Below are 25,118 nucleotides of genomic sequence, written 5' to 3'. Positions count from 1 at the left end.
CAGCAGTAAAGCCTATGGTAGGTTCCCACACACTGAGACCCTTCTGTAACATCTGCCATAGCCTGGTGCTCCCCCTGTTCCACACCCCCAATCCCTCCCATCGCAGTGTTACATGGTTCTTCAGGGTTCCCTGAAGCCTGGCCTCATGCTCCTTCTTGGACTTCATCTCCGAGACCTGTTCTGTCACCCTCTTTCAGTTCCGCCACCCTGATGTCTTCTCAAACACACCAGACACATTCCCTCCTCCAGGCTTGTACACAGGGTGTTCCTTGGGTCTAGAAATGCTTCCTCCTTTCTGTACAGTCACGCACACCATAACAACAATCCCGTCAACGACGGACCACATAGACAACAGTGGTCCCATAAGGTTATAATGGAGCTGAAAAATTCCTGTCGCCTACTGACATCATTGTAGCTGTCCTAACATCATAGCACAATGCATCACTCATGTGTTTGTGGTGGTGCTGGTGTCAACAAATCTACTGCGCTGCCCGTCCTGTGAAAGTATGGCACATACAATTACAATAGTAGGCTATACCATCTAGGTTCGCTTACGTGCACCCTATGATGCTGGCACAACAATGAAATTGCCTGACAAAGGCATTTCTCAGAAAGCATCCCCGCTGTTAAGGGGCACGTGACTGATTATCAGGTTTTAATCAAACATAAACAGATGTAAACTCTCCCTTCCCACCATCTCTCTCTACCTCCTCTACTTGCTCAATTCTCCCTTTCAGCACTTAAATGCAGTCTAAATATATTTATTTCTCCAGAATAAACCAGAATATAAGTGCCATGGGAGTAGAGTCATTGTTTACTATTGTATCTCCAGGACCCACACTGTGCCTGGCATATAATCAGCATTCAAAAAATATTTGCTGAGTGAACAAATGAATAAAGGGATGAATGAAAGAAGAAATTGAGACCTGCACCGACACACACCTACCCCTTTATGATGTCTATTGTGAGAACACAAAATAGTCAAAGCACTCTAAACTGTAGGAGGAGGCAGGGAATAAACAAAGAAAGGGATATTTCATTGTTGTCCACAATATCTGTATTACAAAGCATCCATCAACATAGCAACAATATCCTAAACAAATGATAAAAATGAAAACTCCTTGATTTTTCCACAACAAAACCTACCAAAGGCCCTGCATCTGCACATATTTTCTAACTTTCCTCCAGTTGCAGTGGAGGACCTGTCCCAGCTGCAGAGGCCCACGGAGCCACCCCGCTTCATGCTTACTTCAGGGTGCCTGAGCCCCTCTTTCTGGTACGAGCAGCTTTTCTGCCTCTCCAGTACCGCTCATATCAGCATACAAACAGGCCACTGTTAGAGTATCCTACTTTAAAAAATGATATAGATACTCCCTGACCTCATGTTGTCTCTTATAGAAAATGAGTGTGATACATCATTTTCCGTTTTCCTCACCTCTCATGTAAAATCCAAGTACTCCAATCAGACTTTTATTGCCTCCATCCCCACCTCTCACCCCAGACCACTTATGTTAAGATCAACAACAATAGTCATTCTTCCAAAGTCAACAGTCTTCTGAGTCTGGTCTTAACCCGATTTTTGGAAGCATCTGACACATCTGATCACACCCTTCTCGCTAGAATTTCTTTGCGTGCTCACCAGAGACACCAGACGAGCTGGGTTTCTTCCTCCACAGAGGACTCGATGCTGGCTTCCGCCAGTGCCCCACAGCTCAGCCCTGGGTCCTCATCTTTTCCAACAATACTCTCCAGGTAACTTCTGCCAGCCCCTCCACTGTAAAGCCCACTTCCCCCCGTCTATGCCCCCAGCACCAGCCATCCAACTGGGCACCCTCACCTGGCAGCCATGGAGTACATGAGAAGTGTGTTCCAACTCTTGACCCACCCTACCCCCAAACTGGAGATGCTATCCTTAATTCTCATTCTCTCACAACTGCATACCCAAGTCCTATCCTCATGCCCTTCCACAATCTAAGCACTTCTCACCAACTTCCTGACGACCTCTCCCTGGAACTGCTGAGAAAGTCTTATAGCTGACTTCTCCATTTCTCTTCTTGCCTCTCTATAATCAATTCTCCACAAAGCAATCAAGAGCAAGTGCTCAGAAACAAACCAAAGCATGTCACTCCCTTGCTCAAAATCCTGTAAAGGTTTTTCATCATATTCAAACTACAAACTCTACCATGGCCTACAAAGACCCAGCATGATCTGGTCCACGCCCAACTCCCAAACCCATGTGCACATTGTCCGTCCAGAACACATTCCATGTGTGTTACCTGGGTGGATTTAACAGCAGGTGCAGTCAGCCGAGAGGTAGCCTAAGAAGCATGTCCAGAAACAAGTGCAAACATCCAATCAATCAGGAGCCCAGGCCATTGATTCCCCTCAAGTCAGCATCAGTTGCTCAATTTGTTTTTTTCCTCTCTCATCTCAAGCTTATGCTAGACTCAGCACTCTATATAATTGGGCGTCAAAACCATAGCTACATCAGACCCTGCTTCAATCCTATCTCTTACACCCAGTCCTAGTGCCAAAGGTCTTTTTAAATAAAAGTCAACAGAAATTCACAAGAAGGTAAAATCTTCCACTCTGTTTTTCCGAAGAGCCTCTCCTCCATTGTTATCTAAGATGTGCCACGATTTCCAAAAGAAAGAATATACAACCATGCGCTCTCTCAGCACTACAACCCTCTCCTTTGCTGTGAGGATCTCTGGCCTGCTGTGAACTGAGAGGAGGTAAGAGGTACACTGGTGAGTTTATCACGCCCATTATCTTTCTGACTTTTGTCCTTGAACTTCCACCTTGACCTTGTACAGGTGCACTCACAGAATCTTTCTCAGTTAGGCATATTATTGCTATTATTTCTATTCCTCAAATTATTTAGGTATATTAGAAATGTGCGGTGAAAGAAAACACAACTCATATAAATGTATATGTATATATTGTGTATGTATATATTATATAACATTTATTAATAAAGAAGGAGAATAGCAATGTATGGCAATAATACCACTCTCAAGTCTAACTTACCCCATAACTTAATGGTAGAATCAATCCTCAGGATCTCATTTGCCTATTTGGTCCCTACTTGAACCTCATTCTTTATATTAGTTAAAAAAGTCCCTTAAAATATCCACTGTAAAATCAGAAAGAAAAAAAAAAAGCCATGTCAGACCCTGATTCCACCTTATCACTTATACCTCGTTGCCACTTTCAAACATCTTAAGAAACATCTACAGAAAAGGTTCTCTCCAAAACCAGGTTTACAAAGAATCAAGACTTTGGTGCATAAAAGGTGTGACTTAAGACACCATAAAAACTCTCCTGCCTCTCCCCACCACATAGTCCCCACATTTGAGCTCCATTCCTTTAGCTTTCAAAAGTCCACTCCCAGTAAGGTAGTGGCACCTTCTTAAAATCACCATGAGGATCATTCAGAAAGTTGCTAATGGAGGGCAAAGATCTTGATAAATGGAGAAAAATTAGGCCCTAAGCAGACAGGGACATATCAGAAGGTAAAAGAAAGATATTTTTAAAAAGGAACTTAGCCAAGGGGATAGAAGCAAAGATCACCTCTGCCTTGGGGCAGCTGATCTTTTGTTTATCTCACTCTCCCATGCTACTGGCAATAGTGTCCTCAAAGAGCTACACTTACAGCTCCTCAGGAAGCACCTTCTCGTGGCCGAGATTACACCCTTTTCCATCACCTGAAAATCATGAGCATGGTAGAGCCGGCCTGCTGCTTATCTTCCTTACCGTGAAAGACAGATTCAAGCTCGTTCCTTGTACCATTTTAAAATGCTGAGGACTCAATAATCAAATATTAAAGCAATAGATATAAGATAAATACAATACATATAAATTTGACCCATTTCTCTACATTTTCTGAACATTACAAAGTGTGTTTATGTATAAATATTTGGGCATATTCATCCCATTCCTTTGAAAGAAATGTAAACATTTGCTTGCCTTTTAGATCACTACACCAGAAACCCCAGCCATTCTACTCAAATAAAGCAGATCTTATTGACAGCCCCATGGTCTACCCTTCTCCTGTCCATGATACATTATTCTTCTTTCCTCTTTTCAGCTTATAATTTTAGATAATACAAATAAAGTTCACTACAGAGCACTATTAGCCCACCAACTTCAAAGCCAATTTATTGGCCCAAGATTCAGGTCATTGATGCCCCCATGTAAAAGAGAAGAGGGGCCAATTTCTTTTTCTTTCTCTCTTTTCTTAAAAGATTTTATTTATTTATTTTTAGAGAGGGGGGAAAGGAAGAAGGAAGAAGGGGAGAGGAATGTGTGCGAGAGGAGCGTTGATCAGTTGCCTCTCACACACCCTGAACTGGGGACCTGACCCACAACCCAGGCATGTGCCCTAACTGGGAATCAAATCCACTATCTTCTAGTTCATAGGCTGGCGCTGAGTTCAATGAGCCACCCCAGCCAGGGCGAGGGCCCTATTTCTATCAGCAACCAGCCAAAGGTCTGGGGTAGCTTTAAAAGCATCAGCTCAGATCATTGTACTCATTCCAGTATGGCCATCAAATGCAAGAATTGTGAAGAATAAATGGGTGCCAAAAAGTAGGCTGGTCTTTCAAAAGCACTAATCACCATCTAACCGCCCCCTCCTGTAAACTTACTCACTCTTTGAGCTTCACCACTACAGTGTCACAAGAACAGGCTGGCCCAGGCCTCAGAGAGTATCACAGGTAGGGGACACCAGCCAAGGCCTGGGCAAGGGCGGTATTCCCTAAGGTCTGATGAGGCAACTGCCAACACTCAAGCCAAGAAGAGAGTACGTGACAGCAAAGTGGCAAGTTCTTAACACACTTGAGAGGAAACCTATTTTGAGCCCAGGAAAGGCCAAATCACTTTAAACAGGCATACTTGTACCTTGTACCATTTTAAACATTAAATCATTAAACATTAAAGATCACTTTCTTCTTGAGCCTCTCTGTTCATGCAAACCGGTGGAACAGATTCTTCCAGCTTCCCCTTGACTACCGTATACATGGGCACTCTCTCCCACCCATGTTCTGCAGGAGGCACAGCGCTGTGCCTGTCCCGAAAATGTTTAAAAGGCCCAATACCTGACTTTAGTCAGGGCCCTGACCTCTCTTCCCTTAGACTGTCAAATTTAAAAAATAAAAAAATGACAACAGCCAACACAATAACCATCCAGTGTGAATGAATCAAAATTATACCTATTTTTTTGGTCACACTGGCAAAAAAGATAATATATTTTTTGGTGTGCTGCAGAATTTTAGTAATTAGTTTATGTGTGCTATGAGATGAAAAAGGTTGAAAATCGTTGGTATATATACACACATTTAAGTGTCTATGTGTGTTTATAAACACACAACATACAAATATGCTATACTTAGTAACTTGTAGTTCCTTTCTATTCTTTTTTTGTTGTTTACTTGTTATTTCCCATACTCCCCCAAAGGGTTCTTTGAAATTTTTCCAGTTTTTACAATTAAACCTAACCATCTGGACTAAAATCTTCACATTCACCAAATTAGTCACAGATTTTGTGGGTAAGCTGAGAAAGTAAATGCTATGCTCAGTGCTAGAATTTAAACCACATCTACCACAGCAAAACACTCTCTCCAATAATCTCTCCAATTATGCATGCACATTCAGGCTCAAATAACATGGAGGCAACCATACCTCATAGCACAGAATATTTGTACAATTAATATCACTCTTTAGATCCCAAGGTAAAGTTGCAACAGATCAAAAATGAAATTCTTTTAAAAACTTTCAGATTTTATTTTACAGACAAAAGATAAAACAGAACCTATTTTCCTACCACCATTTAACTTCCAGTGTGTGCTCACCAAATCCAGAGGTGACTTGAAGAGATCTGTATGTATGTGTTGAACACCAGTAAAAATGTCTTTTGAATGTACTGGGTATTTTCTAGGTTTTTTTAAGTACAGAAGTCTTTGAACATCTTCAGATTTCACCATAAGTGTCAGAAAAGGAAAATTCAACGTGTTTAAGATTCAATATACTTCAAGAACTGAAATCCAACAAGGGCAAGTGATTTCATGTTGTCACCTAATCTAATCACCAGTAAAGAGCAGTAGATGTTACAGAACCGCCATCAATCTAAAACTGGATGGGATTATCTGCTGGAAGTTAACTCCAAAGCTGTACTAACTCCAGGTAAGTGAGAAACACTGGTTCTTAGAAGGAAATAATGTACATGAATTTATAGCAGGCTTATAGATTCATATGCTAGCCTTTCAAAGGAGACTTTAAGCCTTAATATGAGCTAAGATAGAAAGTACTAGACTTGTGTGTAAGCAGGTGTATAAAAATGATTTTCAGAGCATCTTAAAAAGGTGAGCATTTTTCCTTTCACATTTTATGTGAGCAATGAAAAGCATCCACTTAAATAGTACCCATAGAGAGGTTAGAGAGGAAGAACCAGACACAAGTGGAACCCTTGTTAATATGCAGGAAGCTCAGCACCGATTCCCCTGGGCTTCATGTACATGTGAACACGGAAGGACTAAACTCACTCAAACATGGTTATGTTTAGGTGGTTCTTTGAACCCTCAGAAACATTCACATTGTGGAAACACTGACAATTTGATAAAAACAAAATAAAAACTTTCTTTCCCAGAGGGATTAAAACTGTAAAAAGCCTTCAAGCTTGCAAAGCCTCTAAGGCTGTCACAAATATTAACATGAGCTATGTTTTTTATCCAGGCATTTTTCTTTTGGTTTGCTAAGTAAACCTAGGTTGAGTACATATTAACAGTCGAAAAACACCCAAAGAAATCAAATTTTGGTGAACATTGGCAGGGATTTTCCTCTTTGGTAAAACACAATTATTTTTTTTTGCATGATTTTATAAAAATGCATTTACACAAGTTTAGTCTACTTAATAACTATAGAAGTGCTAAATTTTATGAGATTTAAAATTTTAAAATTATAAAAATTAGGTTGGATGCTCACAGAAATAAGATCCAGTTTCTTTCTTCACTAATAAAGAAAATATTAATAAAGGAACATTGGAGTGAACAACAGCACATTAAAAAGTCACTAATTTTAAAAGGCTGAATCCACTTAAACCTAAATCTTTACACCCTCTTTGCTCCCCCATTCCCTTTACCCGTGTGTGTTGCTCATCATCACACCCCAAAAAGGAAATACATCTATAAAATGGAGATATCAGCCATGATTTAGACTAAAAAAAAAATCAAGCCATTTCAAAAGGACCATGATACCAAATAACAGGACCAGAATTTAGTAAGGACAAAAACAAAATGAGATCATGTTAAGACAATTTAACATATTAAAACATTCTATTTATCTAATATACATCAAGTAACAAATAAGTAATTTTAATGTTACTTACAAAGAAGGACAATCTTTGCTTTTGTATGGCCAAACAGAATACAAAGACATGTAGAAACAATACTCGTAAGTACCCTGAGTTATCAGTGGGGTGACAGTTTATACACAAAAGAGCGCTTTGAGATAAAGGGTTTCATTCCCAACATTAATGTAAAAATAAAAACTAAACTGGGGAGTGTTGAAAAATGGTACTTCCAGAAAACACTAGTGATTTCTGTAAACCTGTTATTTATAAAAGGTTTGGCAGGGCAGACTACAATGACAATGGGAAAAAATGCTATGACTTTTGGTCTTCTACTGTTAGATACAATCCAGTCCTTAAAAAAAGGAAAAAAAAGACATCCTGAAATTTTGCTGCCAGGCAACTGTGCTCCCCGCTCCCCGACTGTTACACCACTTCACTGGCCCCGCTGGAGAGTTCCTCTCTGTTTAGGACCCCTAGCTAACAAATGGCGGGGAATTTCCGTAAAGGGCGCCAATTATTCAAGAGAAGTGCACTGTCTAGAGCCATGTTAACAAAGGCTCTCCACCAACCACCCCCTTTGCCACACATCTTCTTTCTATTTTTTACTCTCTACCTCCACCACAATCACCACCACCACCACCACCACCACCAGCACTCCCAGTCATTTGAACAAATAGGAAAATTCAACAGCAGCTCTTGTCCCTCTTTCAGTTGGAAGAACCTTCCATTTTTAGCTTCATGACCAGGCAGCAAAGAAATGACAACCTGCCTCCACCTCCCCACCGTCCCCCCCCTTTTTTATTACAGCTTAAGAAGTACACTCGGTCAGGCAGTTCTCACCATTAAACCATTCATCCTTCTTCTTTTGTGAAAAACGGGTAAAACAGCTGAGCATGATCACAAAACCTAACACTGCGCATTCAATTCCTACACCTTACAGTTTCATTCTTTCACCTCCGGGTCCATAGGACTTGGTGACTGAATAAATCTTAATCTGTAAACAAATGGTTCGTCTTACAACCAAACCATTCATTCTGCCCCCCTTCTTTTTTAACTGCTTGGCAGCTACCCAACTCAGAGACTTCTAGGTTCTTCTATTATTTAGTGCTCCCAATGGTTAAAAGGCAATAAGCTCATTTGGAGTTTATAAAGCTATGCACCATCAACAAAAGCACGTAATGCTTCCAAGATGCACAGTGGCTTCTACTTGCACAATGGGTAGCTGTGTGTAGTCTCCCCCAAAACAAAAATGCCCAGCCCCAATTAAGCACCCCGGGGGCCTTCAAAGCAGTTATGCTAAGTTGCAAATGCAGCAAGATCCACTTGAACTCCAACTGTCTTGTACGATTTTCCTCCCAAGGTAGGGAAAAAGCTGAGGCAGACTGACCTCATTAAAGGATAATTAGTGAACCCCTGGACTTGAGGGGCTAGCACAATTGTGCCTATTGTGAGCCTTTCACTACAGGGCAACAATTTCTTTCTTTCTTTTTTTTTAAACCTAGGAGGTCTCGACAATCTTAAAGGCCCACATTTTTAATTTTTTAAGGATTTCAATCTGGCTATTTTTTCTACCACCAGCCATAGAGTAAGAAAAGCAGCAGTACAAAGAGCACTCCTACATCTTTTGTGGAATTTGGCATAGCTAAAAGTTTTCAAATAAAATAATTTAAGTAACCTATATCCTATATATAATAAATAATTTAAAATGTTTTGTTTTAAATGAAAGGAAATAAATACTCCACTTCTGAGTTACAGAGATTGAAAACAGCACATTAAAAAATATATATAAATCATTACAGAGCTTTAATGATTATATGTGACAATGATGTTGGAAAAAAATTGATCTATTTACATGTGAAGGTGTTATTTAGAAACTAATACAGCAAGGACTCATGGACAAAACCAAAGGGGAAGAGCTGAGGGAGGGAAGGAGGGACGGGGCAAGGGAAAGTGGTGGGGGGGAGGCAGAGACAAATGTATTTAAATAAATAAATAAATAAGTAAGTAAATGCTTGGGGGAAAAAACTTGCAATTTTATGTTAGCATAAAAAAAAAAAAAGAAACTAATACAAAGTAATGTGATTCAACATAACCACTTGACCATCAATAAAATTCTTCACACCTCTTGAAAGCCCATTATTACTCTTGATATCAATCTGCCAAGATGCTGAGGACTGAATGTTACTATAAAGTGCACCAGTAAATTTGGATGTTTACATTCTTTAACTTAAGGGTACCTTCTTTCTGCAAATACTGAGTCAGAGACCCAGTGCCTTGGTACTAAAATTTGCCAGTACATGAGAAAATAGTTTTTAAGGCAAGTAATAAATTCACCTAAACTTGACCTTCTCAGCAACCAAGATTTAAAGAACTCTAATAATATTTATATATAATCAGGAGGATCAATATCTTTGTTTTATTTTTTTTAAGATTTTATTTATTTATTTTTAGAGAGAAGGGAGAAAGAGAGGGAGATAAACATCAATGTGAGAGAGATCAGTTGCCTCTCGCACACCCCCAAATGGGGACCTGGCCCGCAACCCAGGCCTGTGCCCTGACTGAGAATCAAACCAGTGACCTTTTGGTTTGCAGGTGGGCACTCAGTTCACTGAACCACACCAGCCAGGCTCAATATCTTTGTTTTTCTTTAAAAAAAAAAAAAATCACTGAAAAGGAGGAAACAGAATTGGGTAATGATTTCCCTCAAAGTTGAACCATCCCCAAAACCCAGGGCCCAGCACATTCTCCTAACAGTGGATTATGTAAAGTGACAGGAAGCCAGCCATCATCAACTACTACAGCCCAAATGTTCCTACAGCTTCCAAGGGTGTGCTTCAGAGGGTGTGGTCTAGCCTAGGCACACCTAAAGCCCATCAGGACATCTTTAATTCTTTAATATTGTGTGTTAAGCCAGTTAATCACCTAATTTGTTTGTTTGGGTTTACAGTTTTTGAATAACCAATGACAGAATTTAAAAGTGGGTAACAAGTACTTTTTTTGTTTTGGACAAATATACTTAAGCTACATTTAGAAGTTCATTTGTGTGCATTTGAGTTCTATTAAAACACTGCACCAGGACCCCTCTGTTCAAGGCAAATATCCTTGTTTTATTTGAGAAAAACTACAAAATTTATTTAACTAAAATGCATGTGATACATTTTGAGAAATCCTGAAAAGATGGAAGAGTACTGAGAGATGGGGGAACTCCACCCTAGTTGTTGTGAGAGAGAGAGAGATATATATATATAAAAAATTTATATATTATGTATTATATAAATGTTATATATAAATAAATAAAATTGGGAAAAGTCCAGCCATTGTTAATATAACAAGAACAGTTTGTGCAACAGCCAAGGAGAGTAGACTGGAATGTGGGTGTGTGAACAATGACAACTTCACTGTACTAGTCAGTGGAGGCAGTAGACACTGCTGAGAGACCATGTGTACTGTGGGGCCACGGCATTCAAAATGACCGAGAGAGTACAGCAACGAATTTGCATCAAATTTTTTGTTAAGCTTGAACATCCCTCTGTGAAAACTATTCGGATGATTCAGAAGGCTGCAGCTATGGGCAGCTGGTGATTGGCAGCTTCATCACAGCAATGTGCCCGCTCATGCATCATGTCTCCTGCAGAGTTTTTTGGCAAAATTTCAACTCAGCCCCCCTACAGCCCAGATTTGGCACCCTTTGACTTCTGGCTTTTCCCAAAACTGAAATCACCTTTGAAAAAGAAGAGATTTCAGACCATCAATGAGATTCAGGAAAATAGAATGAGGCAGCTGACGGCAATTGGGAGAATTGCATGAGGTCCCATGGTGCCTACTTTGAAGGGGACTGAGGCATCACTGTCCTGTCCTATGTACTATGTTTCTTGTACCTTACGTCTTCTTGAATAAGTGTCTTTTTCATAGTACATGGCTGGATACTTTCTGGACAGACCTCATTTGTATTTCCAGTATATAGGGGTTTGAGGGGGGAAATACAAGTCCTGGAAGTCATTCCACACAGTTGGAAACTCTTCCTCTTAAAGTAAATCCAAGGGCTCAAAAAATAAATATTCAAGAGCATTAATTTGTTTCTCGATGTGTGCGTGCAAGTAAAACAGCAGTCATAATGTGGAAATTTCAGTCACATTTTGCAACTAATTGGAAGCAGATTAGAATTCCGCCTCAGGGGAACGTTGTCAAACTAGAAGCTGGAGCAAATGAAGAAAGAGGTGAGGGCTTCGCGAAAAGCTGACAGATTTACAGCGCTCACGGCTATAAACGGGTCCAGGGAGGGAAGGAGGGCGCGTCCCCAGCTGAGGGCTGCGCCCCTCCCCAACCCCCCACAGCCCCCCACCAGGAGCGCGCAGGAGGGGGGCCGCGCCCCGGGGGCTGGGGTCTCCTTAGGCTCCCGCTGGGAAACAATAAACTGGGCCCTCAGAAGAAACCAGGGGTCCTGATAAGATAAACTTCCAGACTGATAAACTGGAGTACACAAAAGTCAGAAGGAGAGCTTTCTTTATTTCAACAGTGGAGGAGGGGAGGGCAAGAGAAAGCAGATTGTGGAGGATAATACAGCAATGGAGTAATGGAAACAGCTGCTCGCTTTCTACTTCAGTGTCTGGCATCTGCTGCGGCATCACTGGAAAGGCTGGTGAAGGATTTGGGCAAGGAATGTAAATGCAGACAATTGGCCAAATGGAGTTTGATGCGGAAAAGCTCCATTGCTCTGTTTTAAAATCATGTTGTTCCCTTTGGGGCGCAGAAGCAAACAATATTACTTACTCAGATTCCACCTTCAAAGCAGTTGCTGGGTTTGGGAATGTGAATTGCTTTTTTTCAATCAGTTACTTAAGATGTGAAACAATATAAAGGGATAAAGCCTAGTTGTTGGAGTGGGCTCATCTTCCAGCGATCTTCACAGAAAAGTCAAATGAAGCACTTTTCTGTATGTTTCACTTACTTTGAAAAAAAAAATGTTTCTTTAAATCACCACTGCTTACTTCTGAACTGGCTCGAGGGACAATTTCTATTTGTTGTGCCTATTTTCCCCTTGGCTGCAAAGACTCATTTCTAATTTCATTTCCATCACAAAAGAATTGGCAAAAAAAAAAACCCTAAAACGCAGAAACACATAACTCAAGTGCTGCTGTGCTAGTCATAAGCCTATAATAAAGCACAGATTTGATAGCATTATCCGTGTACTGTGGTGAACCACACACAAATAAACAGTTCTCCATGAGAATGAAAACCCGAGGCTTCAGCCCTTCCAATTCAAACATTATTGTTGCTTTTAACATGAGCCATCCATAAAATCAGCCAAGGAGGTGACAGGAAATCCAAAAGTAATCTGGTCTGGCTTATGCACACTTTGCAAAAAAAAATTAGGAGATGCTTTCCAACTCATCCTGATGATGTTCTAAGGGAGGAATGGGTAAAACTGTAAAATCGAAGCATAGAAACAAGTGATACTTTTACACCAGGTGAATTCAAACACATGGTGGGTGTAGCAACCAAAAAGAGTAGAGCCATTCAGAATGGGGAAGGCTTGCTAACCTAACTAGGAACAACTTAGACATGACCTTTGCACCTTCAGTGACTAATGTGAAAGACAAAAAGGTGTACCTAAAGCAGTCAGAGGGCCAGATGTGCTTTCCCAAGAAACAAACCAGGAGTTTTCTTTAATCAAAAGGACGCACAAACAGTGACTTCTAGGAGTTTATGAAAGTGTGACCAATTGTGACTTTGTCGTCTGTTGCTAATTGAAGCATATAAAAGAGTCCATTTCTTAAAACATACTACAAACACTTTTTTTTTTTTAATTCACTGCCACATGACAAAAACCAGAATCAAGTTGACTGGTAGAAGATCAGTGCAACCAAAGACCAAGCTATTATTTCAAACTGTCAGGGGAAGGCAGTAAAATTGCTACCAGGTCTCCTTAAGTTACCCTTCAATAAAAAGAAGCCATCAGGGAAATAAGAGGAAAAGAAAACACATCAAAACCTTAAAAGTCCCTTTAAGTAAAATTATACGTCTGTGGCACCATGCCATCTGCTCTCCAGTTAACATAATAAGCCAATTCCACAACCTAAATATCTGCTTTCTAAAATCATTATGTACAACACACAATATAATCAATATATTTTTAACTGTAAAAGCTACATTCATATGGCATTATTGGAATATGCCTAAATGTCCCTGTAGGCACATTTTTTAAAGGTGCTAGCTGACAATGAGGATTCCCAGGAGGCAAAAAAAAAAAAAAAAAAAAAAAAACTGCTCAGTGGTGGAGCTAGAATGTCACAGTGAATAATAATCAAGTGGGGGTGGGGGTGGGGATGAGAAAGAAGAGAGGAGCTTTGAAAAATCAGCAGTATTTATTCAGCCCTTCAAACCCATTTGTTCTAACCAAAACACCCTTCCCTTTTCTCTTTTACAACTATAATATATGTTTTTAAATTTTCATTTAGCTTCACTGAGGCAGGTGGGGAAGGCTGGCAGAGAAGCATTCTGATCACCAGATGAGTCCCATGTAGTTGAAGGCCCATTGACCTATCCAAATATACGAAGCATTTGCTTTCTAGTCACTTCAGTTTTTCAAGTAAAACCCAAAGGCAGTTCGCACCAAAATTTAGAAAATACATCTATCTCAGCTTTAGGAGCGATGTGTCAATCTCACCATCTCAAACATTCACAGACCTCTCAAAATAATGTTGCAACTGCCCGACTGCTGGTCAATTGATTCCATAACTTAACAATCTCTCATTCAATTGCAAAAACTTTGTTACAGTCACCAAAAACCTTTATCTTAAATTAAAAAGAACTTGCAACAGAGAACACATAGTCACTAGTGGAATTTCAGGTGGGAGAGAGGATTTGACACCAATGGTCTCATTTACCATGCAGCAGAATGGAACATAACATCAACAGGGATGTTAAAAAAATAAAGCCCATATAATGCAATTCTGCCAATCCACTCCCAACCCAACAATCTATATACACAATTATAACATTTATATACACACACTTATGAAATACCAGGGTTACAACGGCACCAGGATGATCCCTATGTTAGTCTATAATAATGACTTAGTCATTCCTGTTCTCTTTTTCTACAACCTTAAATGTACAGATTAAGAGGAAATTATTATTTATTGACAACAATCCTAGCGAAGAAAGGTTATTTCCGCCATAATGCTGCTAAGGACAGCTAGGTATTCCTTAGTTTTGGCTTCCATGTTCTACAAAAATGGTACACTAAAAATATGTAATTTAGGAATAAAGTGTTTAGTATTCAAGCAGAATCCTTAATGTTCAGATCCCTGGCAAGTTCAGAGTGCTGGCAATCAAAACTACGCTGTGCTACAGTAATTACTATGAAAAACTTCTAGTGTTCAATATTAAAGAATAGAATATGATCCTTCCACCTCTTCTACACCTCTAGAGTGTGTTCAACATGGCAATTATCTCCATTCAAGAAGCAGAGTTTAAACTGCATAGAAACTCAATTATACCCATGACTTTTTAAACATACACTTCAAAAGGCAGGTTTCATCACAGTCAAATCACAGAGCAAAATTTTTTCCCCCACTTACAAAAAATAGATTTTATCCTTCTCCCATGAGACATTGTCAAGAATGAAAATGATTTTTTTAAGCTTTTGGGCCCACTTTTTTTGCTTTATTAAAGCAGAGGGATGACTGAGCAATGATGGACTAAAGAGAGATCCCATCTGATAAAGACAGAAGCACAGCTTTCCCAAACGGCACTACTGCCCAGCCCAGAAGTGCCACCATTTAAAAAATAAAAAATAGATCACATCCTTGTTAACAAAAAAATACATTACTTTGCTACTTTTCAGAACGCAGAGGAACTAGGAGTAGTAGATTTATGATTTAAGTGCTTGTGGCTAAAATAGCTTTCCAATTATCAAGGGCCTCTTAGGAAGAGCAAGAAAGCATTACGTGTTAATGACCACAACCAGGGGTCCCTTCTCCACTCTTTTGTCAGAACCCAAGCAGATCCTCCCCGCAGCTTCACCATTAACATGTCTGTTTCCTGTCAGCCCTCTCAGAGATAATGTCATTTATCTCAGGGAGGCACAAGCCCAGTCATTAGCCTCTATAAAGGACCTCAAACAAAGGCCGGATAATGTTTTACCCAGGGCTCTTACTAAAACCAGAACCAAAAGGCTTAGCGTCTAAAAGTCAAGGACTCAAAAAGTTATCATCATTAAAAGAATATATTCCTCCTTATCAACAGTCCTAGACTACAGCTCTTAAGGACAGTAACGTCTCTGTATAGTAAACACCAGTCCACAGCCCTATCACCGACAATTAGATGACCCGATAAACGCTGACCAGAGTTCGCCCGCGAGAGCCTTTGCCCTCCCCGCCTCCAGGGGGGAAATTGACAGAATAATTCAGGTACTGACTAAACGGTGAGATCTTTGAAGAACTGGCCCCTCATTGTGATTGCCTGCAGGAACTGAAGAACCATTAGAAAGTGTTCAATGGCTGGGCTTCTGGAAATCTTTTTAAATAAAAGTGGAACTGGTTAAAATAAATGTAGAAACATGTGTTTTCACAGTGTTGCTCATATTACAGCAATTTCAAGTTTCTATGAAGTACCAGGTGAACTTTTTTAAATTAAAAAAAAAACATACACAGACACAGTCAAAATTGGAGCAAATCTCAGCCATTCAATCCTTGTTTTTCATGCTGAAAACGAAGAACAGATGGTACTTTCCATGTTGTTTGAATCTGGTTATTGAACACCTCTGTGGTTAGGGAGATTTCTGCTTAGCACTTTCGGCATACATTTCATTTACTAACTATAAAATGCTGCTTAGGAAAAATAAGTCTTTATAACACTCTAATTAAAACCATCTTGCAGCCAAGCAATTTCACTTGAAGAGCATTCTTAACCTCATGACATCTGGACAATCAATTCCTCCCCACCCCTTTTTTACAGACTATTTGCAAAGTTATTAAAAGTTGCTAAATGTTATTTATCTTCCTTTAGCTCAATCCTGATCAGTTGTGAAAGATTTTTTAAATCTCTCCAGCAAACGCTGCAGGTTTCAAGTACTATGCTCAGAATTCAGTGATATAGTTAATCATAAAAATTCTCCAAACTGCATGGGTTCTCACAGAAAACTTCCTTGGGGAAAGGGCAGCCCCTCTGCACCCACCTCAAAAGCCACATCAACCTCGGAGGAAGCCCATAGAAAAGTAAGGAGCTGGATCAATGCTGATGGGGAGCCACCCTTAGTTAGCAGCGGTTTTTAACAGCCAAATCCCTTGTGAAGCTTTCAAAACAGTTTGTTGTCCAACAACAATGGACTTTGTTCTTTAATTATAGCAAGTGACCTTTCTGCCCTTTTATTTCACAGTAGATAAACTGCACTCTTTAAGCAGAATTTGTTGGAGGCCCTACATTCGAGGGAAACGGCATATCGTCCACAAAACTCATTAATCAAAATACGTTCTTTAACTGCTCACACTCACTTAGAAAATGTGCCAGAATTCCCTAGTGAAGTGTTAAAAGGCCTCTACAAGAGAATAAAATACAATGAGTGATATCCTTTATAGACAGATCCATTTGTAGACACCACCTTTAGGCTGTTAGGGACCAGCTTAGTGAAAGCAGTATGATATTGGAGAAACAATTCTCCTTTCTGAGTATGTACTGAGTAGTCAGAACCCTCAGACACAACTATAAGATAGCTTTTGCCTTTCATGTCTGAGTATCTGTTGTTTTTAAGAAGTCGCCTACGTATTTTTGCATTTCCCCACAATCAAGTAAACCCATATAACGCTAACCATTTAGCCCAGCTGAGTGCCTGTGTCTGCTAAGTCAAAACTGGTAAGACAGTTAAGGAAGATACATGCAGAAGAGCCTCAGCACAGGCTATTATGCTTCAAAAGAAAGGAGGGGGAAGGTGGAGAAGCAGGTTTTAACAACCAAAAGCCAACCCGTCAAATCTACTTATTCAGACATGTCACTGGTGGCTTAACCACAAAATGGGCTATAGAAATAGAGCTCAAACATCTTAGAATTATGGCATGTTTTGATTTTGTTCACGTATTAAGGGAGTGGCGACTTTTACAACATACTTGTGGTTTCCACATAAAGGAGTAGAACACTCATTGATTTAATTAGGTTTCATGAGGTCCAATTTATCATGTTTTACATGACTTTGTGTAGTGAAGAAACAGAATAAACACACCAAAAATAGACATTTAAGCATGCTGTGAAAATTAACCGGTGACAGCCAGTCTTATGAATCTCCTGTGAACCAGGAAGAAAAAAAGAGTGCACATGCACACACACACCCTTTGGTTTTCATATTTGGCCCATCATGAGCCACATCTGATTGTTGAAAATTAATCATGTTCACTTTTGAGAGGCGCTTACCCTTCACAAACTCAGATAATTAAGCAAGAATGAAATTAAAACATTGTACCAAATGTCAAAAAACCTGTCTCAAAGATGCCTCAGTGTTGAAATATCTTTGTCAGGTGACACTTGTCCTACTAAATCCTAACCTCCTAAATAGGTATCCTCTTATCATTAGTATCTTTTTTCCTAAATTGAAGTCTAATTTGCACAACCACCAGTTAGTGGAATTAAGAGTTAGTTCCCTGGGTGGCATCTGCTCAGGGGAGTGCCGCTTCTGTGTGCCAAGGATAAGAGCATTCTTAAGAGAAGCCTTTCTGGGGTGGGGTGGGGTGGGGTGGGGTGGGGTGGGGGCGGGGAGGAAAGCCTGATGGGCCGGTGTTCCTGAGGCAACACCCCAGCCTGACAGAGAATGGCCAATAGTGCAGCTCTCAAGCCCCTCGGAGCCATCCCTGAGGTGCCCCTGTGCGCCAACACCAGTGCCTTCAGTTGCGGTGGAGTGAAACTAAATGCACTGAGCTCTCTCCCCTCCTCCATCCCAGGCCCATCATGACTTGTTTGCTCTTCATTTATGTAATTCATATTATCACATTTATACTGCTCTGACTGAAGATGAGTTACATGGATATGAATAATTTAATTCTTCCATTCTTCATCCAGTTTCCTCTGTGACTGGAAAGTGAAAAGAACACAAAAAAACTGGAGAACCGACACCGCTCTCTAATCTCAGTTGCCATGACAGCAGGCTTTGAGATACTGAAATGTTCCGATTGCCAGCTAAACAAAATTGTTGAATGTGAACATTTGGCTGGAAGATTAAAAGGCTAAGGGGAATGCAAAAGGGCAGTACCTCCCACATTCCACGCAGCAGTGAATCCAATCAAATGGCTCTGACTCCTTAACCACAGCCATTGTGAGCACTGGATTAGGGCAATTCATCTAGATAGTTAGAGCAGATTAGAACTGCAATTTGAAGACTATTGGCAACAAAAGTAAATGCCCTACTGTACTAGGTAATAAGAAGATTTCAGAACGCCTTTTAGCAAAAACTAAGCAAAACTACACATTTAAACATAAGAATTAAAACCTGGAATTTTAAAAATTCCATTGAAATTCATCAATGTGAAAATGTTGTCTGACCAAGGGGACAAGCATAAAAAGAGGTGTTCAGAGGGTTTTTGCAATTTTGGCATTATCTATACCTCAATGTACATGCATCAACTTTTAAAATCATCAAAACTTTATTCCTGTGCTCCAACTTAAATCTTAAATACACACGAACACGGAAGCATACAGGTTTAAGTAGAAGGGAGTGGATAATTGTACACGAAAAATTTATCAGAAGACATCTTACAATTCTGATTAAGTTAGAAATAGCAAAAATCAAATTACTTAATAAGTGTATTTCCAAACAACCATGCCACAACCACATGATAATGAATTTTGCTTCTACAAGACACAACCTGTAGAATTAATAGAAAGATTAATTTTATAGAAACATCACTCACACCCCCAGCTCACTCCCAACCTACCCAATGGACAGAACACTTTTCAGTCCTAGGACATTACTTAACATACAACAGTCACGAGACCAGTAAGTCACAGACCTCCAGCACCAAGCAGCAGAACGCTGGGGGTAATTTTTCAAAGGCGGTGTCTAACTAGACTTGAATACAATGACAAAGATGAGAGGAAGGGTCCAAATCGCCTAAATCCACAATCCCCACTCCTTAAATACAACATATAATTCTAGTACTCCCTGGCTATGCTTGCACATTTTGGGAACACCAATCTGCTAAGTCTTTTTCACTTTTTTTTAAACCAGCCCTTCAGCTCTCTAGTCAAGCTAAAAATCCAAAAGACAGCACTCTTAAATCTCCAGCTAAGAACTGGGCAAGAGAAGAACAAGAGTAAAAGTCCTACCTAGCAGCCACCAAAAACCATTCCAGTCTTTCTACAGCTATGAAACCAATGACCTAAGGACACCAAGGTTGGTGTTTAATTCAGGACCAATAAAAGCAACCCATCCAAGGAAGAGATCCTTTGACTTTTTGGGAAAAATAACCAAATAAATAAATAAATAAATAAATAAATAAATAAATGATTGAGGGTGGATTGTACATTAGCATCCCTGACATACCTCACCAGGGAGGAACGATGAACTCTGCACCTAAGGACACATTACCAGAAATACTAGGACATGTAAATTAAAACAGAAGACAGTTCTCCTTAGGGGAGAAACCAGGACAAGAGTCAAGCGGGTACATGCTCAGGTTTTCTATTAAAAGTACATCACCACTGGCTGCCTGGCCAGGAGCCCTTCTGCAGGGCAAAAGGTACTTAGAACACCCAGGCCCTCCCACCTGGGAACCCAAACACTAGCACCACAGGCAGCAGCACCAGCAGCAGTACCAGCAGCAGGAGAAGCAAGAGCTCAACCCTGCACCCAAGTAAGCTCCCCTTCACCAAATTTTCAGGGGAAGGATGCATGTAATAGAAATCTCTCAAGGAACCAGAAGGCACAACTAAGTGTAAGGCACACAAAGGCACAACCCCTCACACACACCCAACACAAATGCACACAAAGAGAAAAGTGGGAGATCTAGGAAGGCGACTTTATCCTACCTTCTCCGTTTTCAGTTTCTTGATTCGCCTGTGGCTCTCCTCCTCCTCCTCTTCCTTCTTTACCAACATACAGTTTCCCATGAGCCCTGAATCCGGGGCACTTTTGCTAACTTCCCCTGCAGCCGCGCCGCTGCCACTCCCAGTGCCCCCGCAGTGGAAGGGGCTCGCGCCACCTCCATTGCTCTTGGCCCCAAAGCCATAGAGGTGCCCCCCAGAAGGGGCCTGGCCGCCACTGCCATTCGGGTGGCCCGGAAGCAGGTCGTGCTTGTCCTTCCTGGATTTCCCTGCATCCTTATCCCGCTTGGCGCCTCGGCTGCTCTGGCTTTTACCTGGCTTCTCCTCTTTGCTTTTCCCACAGGAGGCCGCCCCTGCGGTGACAGCAGAGGTGCCGGTGCTGGTGCTATTGCTGTTTGGGTTGCCGCCGACGCCGCCGCTGCTCACACTTTGACCCAGCGCTGAATTCATGCCAGTTGCCTCTCCAGGGCGCCCTTGGACTTCCTGCCTCTTGCCAGTGCTGCTGATCTCGGGAATCCCATACAAGGCAGCAGAAGGCAGAGATTTATTAGCATCCTTAGAAGTTTTACTCCTTTTCACTTTTGATTTGCTGGTCTCTTTGTGTGAATTCCCCTGGGGAGCAGAAGGCTGAACAGAAGCAAATTTTAGGCCATCAGCTAAGGCTGTGGTAGCACCGGCCCCACTGGAGGCCAGACCTCCACAATCCTTAGAGTTGCTGCTGCTAGTGGTACTGGTGGAATTATTCATCTCAAATTTCTGTCTGTCCTTCTCCAAATCAGCGTCCAAATCAATTATTAAATTTCCAACCCCGATTTCCCAATCATCGCCACTGTCATAAGTATCAACTGTATTTGGATCCACACCTTTTCCTGCAGTAGAAATGTTCACTGACATCCTGAAGATGAGCTCTCTAGAATAAAAATCCGATGAACTTTCCTTTGGAGATGAGGGGACATTCGTTTAGCTCCGCTGGGCTTTCTTTTAAGGAAAAAAAAAAAAATCTTCTAATCTTCCTCTTCTTTTTCCTGCCCCAGGAATGTGTCCAGGGATTTTACACCCTTCAGTCCAGGTCCACCTTTTCCTGTGAAGGGGGAAAAGTCGAATATTTCTTGTCTGGGTGTTACCAGAATAAAAAACGATTAATATTGGGGAGTCAGTAAGGGTTACAGGGAAGGATGGAGAGTAAGGTGGCTCATGTATTGTCTCCACAGTCCAATATCAGGTAAAAAGGAAAATAACCAAACCCCCAAAACATACCCATGACAGTAAGCATCTTAGAGTAGCTAAAAAAGAAAGTCCCTTTAGCGACAACACAGAGATAATCACTTTTTTAAGGCATTAAAATATCTTAAGGATCTGAGTCAGTTCCAGAAAGGTTTTTAAAAAAGATGCAAGAAAAGAGCTTAAGATTTTTTTTTCCTAACACATACAAGTGATATCTCAACCCCAGATACACAGCTTGAACACTCAGACAAGAGGGAGGAACACGGCTTTCAACATCCCTAAACATGTCCTAGATCTTACAATTTAAAAAACCAGACCCTAGAAGTTCTCTGAGGTTAGTTTAAAAACAATGTTGCTAAATTTTTCTTATTTCTAATTTTATTACTTCTTTTTACAAATTTGTCTGGGCAATCTGGTTTTTGTTCCCAGTAAGGAACAGAAAAAACAACCAATAATTCCCCCTCCCCATACACATTCCCTCCCCTCCTACCCTTTCTTCCCCAACAGTTTAGACAATTTTATTTTTGAAATACACACACATCTTTAAGAGCATTCCTCTATAGAAAAGACAGTGTTAAATAAAAGTGAAGTATCTGCCTTTCGATTAAAAAAAAAATACACCTAAACAATTCTACCATAGTCCTAGGTCACAGACTTGCTCAATCTGTTAAATATGGTGCTACTGACTGTACAGGGAAACTGATTAAGACATACACTTTAAGTGATCTGCGCCAAGGTGGCCTCAATGACCGCAAATGAGTGTGTGTTTGACAAAGATCAGTTAAAACGGTTTTTAAAGGGATCAGCCCCTTTTTAACAGTTGATTGTCAAGAAAAATAAATAAATATACATACACACACAGACATTGCTTACCTTTAATCCTTTATCATTTTTTAATTAGGCCAGCAAATCAAAATGCCTTTCCCACTCCACTCGGCAAACAAGCCTGTGCCTCATTTTACTTAAACACCAAATGATCAAGAAGGAAGAAACCAAACAACACATCTCAGCCAGAATAATCACTCGATAACATTATTCCACCTCCCCACCCCCCTTTTGGCAAACGGATCAGGAGTCCTTTTCTCCTTAAAAAAAAAAAAAAAAAATGTGTCACTGTACAGCTGGAAGATAATGTTTCACATTCACAACAGAAGCACCAAAGGTTTTTTTTTCCTCTTAACAAGCATCGAGAATAATAGTTTTTTTTTTTAAAAGAGCGAGTTTAGAGAAAAAAGTTTTCCCAACTTCTCATTCCGCCTTCAGTTCCAGACTTCAGAGTCACCGTGATCAGTAAGTAATGATCCCATGTAGCAAACCTACAGGCGTCCGCTAGTAACAAGACAGAATGTGCTAACATCGGGATAAATTAGTGAAAGGGAAGAAAGAATAAGAAGAAAGGACTGAAAATCTGGGCTGGATTCTGCCTGTTAGTCGGGAAGTGGCATTTTTCCGCCCGTCCTGACAGATTTGATTTCTTGAACTAACTTAAGAGGAAAGGAGGGGGGAAGAAGAGGAGAGAAAGAGGAGGAGGAAGAAAGGATGGGATGAGAAGCGGAGCCAGAGGAGAAAAAGAAAGGTGTGGAGGGGGAGGGGCGCAGATGATTCAGTGAGCTGATAAACCAGTTATAACAGCTTTCGCTCCGGGCGGGGGGCGGGGGGTGGGGAAGGGAAAATAACGGCGTTGAAAATTGGTTCAGCCTTCGAAACCTAAAGGATGTGATGTTTTCCTGTGTTATGTTGTTTTAAGAAAAAGGAACTGAGTTCCTAGTATAGTCCCCGAGGGGGAAAAATCCGCTGTCGCTCAAGCCAATCAGTCAGGCGGTAATTCGATAATTAGAGTCAAAAAAAGATTTTTTTTAAGGCGACCTTTTCCAGGACAGTTTTCTGCGTTTACAGTCGCAGCAAACGGTGCGTCTCCCTTTTATTTATTTTTCTCTCCTCCTCTTTCACCCACCCCCTCCTGTGTTTAGTCAGATGGCCCCAGAGCTTGGCTTAGTATTTTTAATTAGCTGGCGTTTTGGAAGCTAAAAGCAGTAATGAATTGTTGATGGATTGGAAGTGGAGAGTCGCTTTGCTGGAAATGTCGGGGCTGGGAGAGGGGGATGGGCGAGTTAGCAACAACCAACCATCTAAAAGGAGCGATTTTGTTACAGTGCTAGCCTTTCACATCACGTGAGGATCAAGGGCTCAATTGGTTGTCGTGAGAACAAAAATGGTGACAAGCGTATCAAGAAAATACTGATCTGGTCTTTAAAAAAAAAAAAGCTGAAGGTCTCTCCCCTCCCCCTGCACACACTCTCCCCACCGCCGCCGACCCACCCACCCCCCTGCAGTGGGCGCAACTACAAGTTATGAATGTGAAACATTTCTCGCAGATCTAGGCTCTCGGAAGTTCGGAAGGACTGAAATGTAATGAGCACAAGAGCAAAGCAGATGTTTTAAAGAAACACCTTATAAACCTTTCCTCAACTTATCTCCAATTTGTAGGCTTTCTCAAGGGGCCAGGGATAGGGACGTCTAGGCAAGGGAGGAGGGCACCTCTAAGCTACTTTGGTTTTAGGGGACCCCCTCCTGTCTTAAACAAAGAAAAATATTTTGCAAGCTCCCAAGCCAGGTCCTGTAATAAACACACCATTGTTACTATTTGTGGGTTTGTTTGGGTTGGGTGGGGCTTTTTTCCTTAATGGTGTTTTTGCTGCTTTTTTTTTTTAAAGGAGGTGGAAAATGGTAATTATAACCATTACTTGTAATGGGTGACTATTCCCTTGTTTAATATTAAATTATTGGACACTAGGATGTGACAGGAGACTGAAATCGTCTTGTTTTGCCCTTGCCCCCATTTTCCTGGCTCGGTTTAGAAGGTCTTCCTTGCCCAGCTAGAACAGGAGAGGGAGGAGGTGAGGTGAGCCCCAGAATGGACACTGCAGATCAGGATATGTAACTGTGTCACTTTTATTCTCCTTGGGTTAGAGCCCAAAAGGTAATTTACTCTAAGTTACCCCGAGTGCCCAGTCAAGCTTAATTTGTGTGAAGTTACAAATGCTTCACCCTCCACTGGCTAAAATTCACCCTTCTTGGGTTGTTGTTCTCAATGCAAAAGCCAAACCCTGTAACTAGTTCCTCATTTCAATGCATAAAACTCGCACATTCCCCTGCATGAAGTCCCCGCTAAGTGCTATATAGAGACACACCACGCAACCGTACTTACGGTCTGTATTGGATCGAGTTGACCTTTTCCTTCTAACTGCATTGAATGTGTTTGGTTGCAGCCGCTTTATTTTGGAAATTATAATCTCTTCAACAAATTTATTATTAAAGAAGATGGACCATCAAATGTCACAGACTGTCCTGTGTATTTTTTATAAAAGCAAAAATTAAAATAAAAAGAAAACAAAAATCCCCCTGGTGCACACACACATAAGCTTGTTCTGCAACACTGAAATCAGGACTGAAACACAACACACACAGGGGGAGTGGAGCAAAAGGAGCTCTCAGCCTCTATACCTGAAAGGGACTT

At 40.8% G+C, this 25,118-nt stretch overlaps 1 protein-coding gene across 1 annotated transcript in view; it reads right to left on the bottom strand.

Annotated features, from left to right (window-relative positions):
- Window positions 1-24,853, bottom strand: part of ZNF608 (zinc finger protein 608) — a 104,588-nt gene extending 79,735 nt beyond the window's left edge. Inside the window, exons 1-2 of the mRNA XM_054589887.1 lie at window positions 24,810-24,853; window positions 20,363-21,458 (exon numbers count right to left, since the gene is read on the bottom strand). Coding sequence (XP_054445862.1) covers window positions 20,363-21,271 — 909 coding nt within the window. The 5' untranslated portion in view covers window positions 21,272-21,458; window positions 24,810-24,853. The remainder of the gene's footprint in view (window positions 1-20,362; window positions 21,459-24,809) is intronic.
- Between the last annotated feature and the right edge of the window lie 265 nt (window positions 24,854-25,118).

Source organism: Pteronotus mesoamericanus, unplaced genomic scaffold (assembly GCF_021234165.1).
Source record: "Pteronotus mesoamericanus isolate MK-2021 breed Mesoamerican mustached bat unplaced genomic scaffold, CSHL_Meso_final scaffold_167, whole genome shotgun sequence".
Classification (NCBI taxonomy): Eukaryota; Metazoa; Chordata; class Mammalia; order Chiroptera; family Mormoopidae; genus Pteronotus; species Pteronotus mesoamericanus.
The sequence above is the reverse complement of the archived record's forward strand: the minus strand, read 5'-3'. Positions and strand labels throughout refer to the sequence as shown.